A 6,448-nucleotide genomic window follows, 5' to 3' on the forward strand; every position below is an offset into this window, starting at 1 on the left:
CTGTTTTGTAAAAGATCTAAATAGAGCAATTCCGCCTCGAAAGCGAGATTCACAGCAGCCATTTTGGAACAGGTTGCTAAATCCTAATGTTAGCCATTTAACATTGGAAATTGCTGATGTTAACTTTAATACGCAGTTTAACATTTGTTAATGTTAACATTTGTTCATGAAACGCAAATTTTCTTAAATCGTATGTTAAAATGATTTAACACCTTGTTAAGTACTAACATGTGTTGATGAAACCGGGCCTAAATCTCTGGCAATACCAGGAATTTACCCACACCGCTGCGGACAGCAACCTAAAGTACTAAGCATTACACTACGGATGTGGACTGTAGATTTAAAAACAGAGTGTCAAAACTGGATTTTCAAGTTCGTCAGCCTAACAACAGCTTCTTCAGTTGACTCTTAAATTGTTTTCAGAGGTCATTACTTAGCTAACTAACAAGGGAACCCTGTTAGCATTACCGCTTCTGATTTTTATGAAACTTATCCGTAGTAATAATGCGTGCATTGAAGTGGAAATAACATCCGTGAAGTAGTTTGTTTCGGAGCTCTTTCTGTCTCGAATTATTGAAAGGAAAACGTCGAACTCTCCCCCCCCCCCCGCACCTCACCCAGTAGTAAAGCAACCAGGAAGTGCATTTCGGTAAAACTCCACATTGGCTCAAATCACATCCTCATTCAATGCAGGATGTATCAGACGCATATCCTGTAGGTCAGTGCAGCGTTGTTTAGCGTCCATGCGATATGGGAGGTGAAGAACCAACAGAATGCCTTTGCAAACACCACGCCACGGTGCATAGCGTCGCACCTGGGTGCGTGACGTAGTTAATTATTAGATCTGGATTACAAGTGACATGTCACGGTTCCAGTGGTTTCGAACTGATAGTAGGCTTCGGGTATGGTGATGACCCCATGAAGTGACGGACTCCCGGTTGTCAACAAGGCACCGTACAACGGTTCCATAATGCTGTGGGGTATGTTTACGTGGCATGGCCCGTCTGAAGAAGTTGTTTACTGTCTGATAACCACTTGCAGCCCTTCATGGACTTCATGCATCCCCATAATAATGGAATATTACAGCAGGATTATGCACCGTATCGTCGGGCCCAAGTTGTCCAGAATTGGCTCGAGCAGCATTCTGGCCAGTTTCAACGACTGCTGTGGGCACCTAGTTCGCTCAATATGAACCCTGTTGGGCACTTATGGGACTCGGTGAGAAGGTCCAATCGCACCCATGGTCCTGCACCTACAAATAACGGGGAGTTGTGGGAAGCTATCCAGACGAGTTGCTGCATTTCGCCTACACAGTACTAGGCCCCTTTCCCATGACTTTTGGCATTTCACTGTACTTCTTTTTTTTTAACAATTAATCACCAGCTTCACCAACGACATTTATGATACGTATTTTCGAGCTAGACTTGTACCGTCTGACATGTATGGGCATTCACTGGTTCACAAGTGGTTCTTTACCTTCGTGCAGACTACTGGAGATGGCACTGCGGGAGGTCAGTGCTCATTAATCTGTCATTCTTTACACAGCCTTAAGACGAGGACAAGCCAGCCCTTCCAATGTTGATCTTAACAGGGCTCCATTTTAACTTACTGTAATTCATTTTGAAGACACTCTCATGTGGACTTAAATGTTGTAAATAATGTTAACGCTGATGATGGATCTTAGATTCCGAAAACCGGTTATGGATTAAAATAGTGCGCTGATACGACTGTTTGTGAGTAATAGTAATAGTAATAGTAATATTAATAGTAATAGTAATAGTAATAATAATAATAATAATAATAATAATAATAATAAATAAGAAGTATAGTGTATTCCAGCTGTTTATAACGAATGGTTTCAGAGCTCTAAGAGGAAATATACAATAAGTTAAACCATTATTCAGTTCAACCTGGCTGGTTTGTTAATCCTGTTTCTTTTACTTTTACTGTCGAAGAAAGTCATCACCACGAGGAGGGTGACTGTACCATACTTCTTTCACTCGCCGTTCATACTCTAAGCAAAGGAATCAATCCTAAATTCACCAAACCATCAATCTTATAAATGTATGCTACTAGAATGTAATGTTATTTGGTAGGGTGGAGGGTACTTAGTCGATTGGTACCCTCACCACTAACAATTTTGTACAGATTTCTGATATTGCAAAATTGCACTTGGTAGACGAGGGATATTAATCATGGCGTAATACAGTACGTTATAGCTCATTCCATGTTAAGAAAACAGTATTGCACTTATGACAACAGGGTTGCCATATCGAACGACGCTGCTCAACACCATCACGGGAAAACGGCGGCACATAAATTTGTGAAACTGAAATAAGTTCAAGACAAAAAGCGGAAAAAACTAAGCTATAAATTATGTTTATGAACTAAAGGGGACGGATGGTTTACAGGGGATATTTTTGGTTTGTACAGAATCAGAGGTAAACTACGGCACATAAAATTCCTCAGCATTAAAGTGTAAGGCAAATCGGGGGAGAAAATAGACAAATAATTTTTGTGGGCTCGCGGCGTGAGGAATGCACTTAATTTCATTTGAAAAATTTCTCCAGGTAATAAAGGCTAGAAAAACCGACGCAACAAATAAATACTGTAGATGACTACAAAAGATCACAGTAGGCCTAATAATCTGAAAGAAAGAAATTACACTCCTAGGCTTATCGCATAACTCTCACTCACCACAAGACAATTACGCACTGATTTAAAGCCTAAAAACACACATGCAACAAATAAATACTGTAGATGACTTACTACAGAAGTGAGCTGCCGGCGGTTCACAGAGTAAGGGACTACATGAGACTTATCATCATCATCATCATCATCATTATTATCATCATCATCATCATCATTATCATCATCATCATCATCATCATCATCATCATCATCTGTTTACCCTCCAGGGTCGGCTTTTCCCTCGGACACAGCGAGGGATCCCACCTCTACCGCCTCAAGGGCAGTGTCCTGGAGCTTCAGACTCTTGGTCGAGGATACAACTGGGGAGAACGACCAGTACCTCGCCCAGACGGCCGCACCTGCTATGCTGAACAGGGGCCTTGTGGAGGGATGGGGAGATTGGAAGGGATAGGCAAGGAAGAGGGAAGGAAGCGGCCGTGACGTTATGTTAGGTACCATCCCGGCATTCACCTGGAGGAGAAGTGGGAAACCACGGAAAACCACTTCCAGGATGGCTGAGGAGGGAATCGAACCCACCTCTACTCAGCTGACCTCCCGAGGCTGAGTGGACCCCGTTCCAGCCCTCATACCACTTTTCAGATTTCGTGGCAGAGCCGGGAATCGAACCCGGGCCTCCGGGGGTGGCAGCTAATCACGCTAACCACTACACCACAGAGGCGGACACATGAGACTTATACCAGAGAAAAACAGAAGAAGGAAAATGAAGGAAGGCAACAAAGCGATGACTGTTCGCCCCATTGTGCTTCCTCCCTACAAATGTAGTTATGGAAAAGAAAATGTTATATAGTTATTTTAATAACTTACAGACAAAAATGCCTCATCCTTTTTTATCTATCTTTCATAATAAATTACAAAGTACAGTATAATATCCCTTAATCACGAGGAATTATGGGTGTCTCAGAGGGGGTGGGTTCAGTCTTTGTAGGTCCATAAGAGTAATACTGTTTTCCGTGCAATGAGTTAAACGAGTCTTCGCAGCAAGCCGTGCAGATGCGACCAATCCGATTGCACACTCTGGGTGGCAGCAATGTACGCTCAGAGCCAGATGCGAGCGGACAGCTTGAGAGACTGGGCAACACAGTAAATCGAGAGGTTAAAAGCAAAATGGTTGCTGCACAAACCCTATCCACTACTATCCCCATACCGTATTTTGAATGGCAGTTATTAGCTTATATCATCGTTGGTGAACTCTCTGGGCTAGTGGCTAGAAAAACCGGGTGCTTTTTAATTTTGTAGTTTTACTATTTGCTTTACATTACACCGACGCAGGTAGGTCTTATGGCAATGATGGAATAGCAAAGGGCTAGGAGTGCAAAGAAAGCGACCGTAGCCTTTTAAGGTACATCCCCAGCTTTTGCCTCGTGTGCAAATGGGAAACCATGGTAAACCTTCTTCAGGGCTGCCGACAGTGGGGTTCGAACCCACTATCTCGCCAGAATGTGAACAGGCATTGGTCAGGCTGTTGCGAGACAATATTGCCAAATGACCATAGAAAGTTGCCCTCATTTTCCTGGTACTGTCAGAGAGCCTCCCTCTCCCTATCTGGGAGGAGAGGTGGAATTATGACGTTTTCGGTATTCCCCATCTTCCAGTACCCGGCCTAGGGTCTTCCTACGCTGTCTGATTTCATGTTTTACAATGAAACCTTCTTATTTTAGTGATAGACACTACATGGCATACAGGAATTCCGGCGGATGACTGTAGTGCAGTGTTTCAGCTTCGGATTGCATAACAGGCACCAGTTGTATAGCAGGTGTTTTGAGTCAGTCGATAGACCAGTTCCAGCTAATTAATATTCGTGGAGAGGGCTGCTTTCTCTGACAAGTTGGGTTCATCCCTGTCATCGAGAAATTCCTCCACTCGCTTGGTTTTCTCTGTTCTCGTGACATCTCTCTATTAGCCTCTGTGATGTTGGTAAGATACTCGGTTTTCTCCAATGATACTTGGGAGTTCCGCTTCCGCTGTTATTTTTGGAGATTCGGCGATCAGTGCCCCGTCACCTCCAAAGGACGGACAATCTACGTACAGTCAGACCTTTCCTCTTGTGATCAGGATAGGTCTCATTCTGCACACACAATGTGACCAGCGCCTTGCACAATTCTTTCACAATATTTTCAAAGGCGCGGTTGAAGAAGAATGGGAGAAGTCCATCATCTTCTCTGACTACTGTTTTTATCTCGAAGGTTTCTGAGACCTCGTCTCTGAAGTAAGTGTGCCTGTGTGTGTCAGTCATTGTAGAACAAGTCCTTCGGTTTTGTGTACAGTCTTAGTTTCTCGAAAATTTTACTCAGGGGTTGTCTGTCGACAGAGTCGTCGGCCTCTGAGGTTGAGGACTTACTAATCACAAGATCGGCTCTTCCTGAAATTCCCCTCGTATTTTCCCAGTTGACTGTCTAGTTGGTTTCCTGCCCATGTTAGCTAGATCTTGGACAGGGCTTTCTATATTGCTGGGAGGAGAGACATTCCCTGGTAGCTGTCGATTGCTGATGGTCAGTCTTCACTGGGTGGATCACAATTGAGCAGGTTCTACAAGTACTCAGCTAGGAGATGTTGCAGTTGTCCTTGGTGTAAGCCAGCTTGCCCTGTGAGTCTCTGAAGTGAAGGTTTGATGGAGTGCATTTACTGCGATTCTGTTTGAAAGTGTTATAAAATATCTCTGGAGTTATTTTTGTAAAGCTCTCTTCGATCTGGGTCAGTTGATTTTGTGTGAAGGTTCATTCCCAGTTTTCCCTTGTCTTCTGGAAGTTCCATTTCAGCTATGTTGTCTTTGAGCTGTTGTACAATCACAGTTTTCAGCCAGCTACACATGATACCGCCTTCGTGTGAAATGAGTGAGTTCACTGGCAGTCTTGATCTCCCTCAGTTGGTCCCAATTGCTCAGTTCTGCGTAATTCAACATCTGACTTACTTCTTGGTTGTTGTTAATTACTGTATTTTTCTGATTAATTTACAACCAGTTCTCATTTATTTGCTTAAGATAGGACTGAAAAGCTCGTCTCCTCATACTAGTGAACTGCGTTCTGTGCAAACACTGTTATCTACATTATTTCTACACCTGCAATTTATAAGTAGCATCAGCTGAAGTTATCCAGTAAAGAACACCGCATTAGACACTGTTCTTTTGTTCTAATCTAGAAATGAAAACTGTGGCCATGAACAATTTCTTAAGATTATAAATAAGTAAATAAAGTAAGCTAGCAAACTATCTACTCTGCGTCAAAATATATAACATAACCTGTATATGAAAGCAAAATTCCTTTCATTTAAACTATATTAACAAATTTGCTCGAGAATATTAACCGAAATAAGGCTCGTTATATTTCAGTTCATATAAACTTACCCTGCACTGCCACCCAGTAAAAATCTGGCTGATTTCGGTATTTGTTTAGGTTCCTTACTCATGTCTCCACTTTTCTATATACGATGTTTATAGTATAGTACATTGAACTGAATACACGCTTCCCACATTCTCATGAAACAGAGCTCCAAATTAAATATCTCTAAATGATGGTGACATTATACGTCTTTTTGTATTCATATTTTCACTGAAAGTTCATTTCACTGAAAGATTATCAGAATGACAGTGACACTGTAAAGAAAAAACACATGTTTTGTACTGACATCATGACCAGTCCAAAGAAACTAATTCGTAACTAAATCTTGAGCTCACGGCCCATTGATATCACAGACATACGCTAGGGGAATTGTATCTAGTGGATACGACTTATTTTGATGT

General features: G+C 42.2%; 1 protein-coding gene across 1 annotated transcript in view; it reads right to left on the reverse strand.

The window, feature by feature from the left end:
* LOC137498780 (mitochondrial 2-oxoglutarate/malate carrier protein-like) overlaps positions 1 to 6,114 on the reverse strand; it is a 51,313-nt gene extending 45,199 nt beyond the window's left edge. Inside the window, exon 1 of the mRNA XM_068226524.1 lies at positions 6,053 to 6,114. Within this exon, the coding sequence (XP_068082625.1) occupies positions 6,053 to 6,114 (62 nt within the window). The remainder of the gene's footprint in view (positions 1 to 6,052) is intronic.
* Between the last annotated feature and the right edge of the window lie 334 nt (positions 6,115 to 6,448).

The sequence above is a fragment of the Anabrus simplex genome, chromosome 1 (genome assembly GCF_040414725.1).
Source record: "Anabrus simplex isolate iqAnaSimp1 chromosome 1, ASM4041472v1, whole genome shotgun sequence".
NCBI classification, from domain to species: Eukaryota; Metazoa; Arthropoda; class Insecta; order Orthoptera; family Tettigoniidae; genus Anabrus; species Anabrus simplex.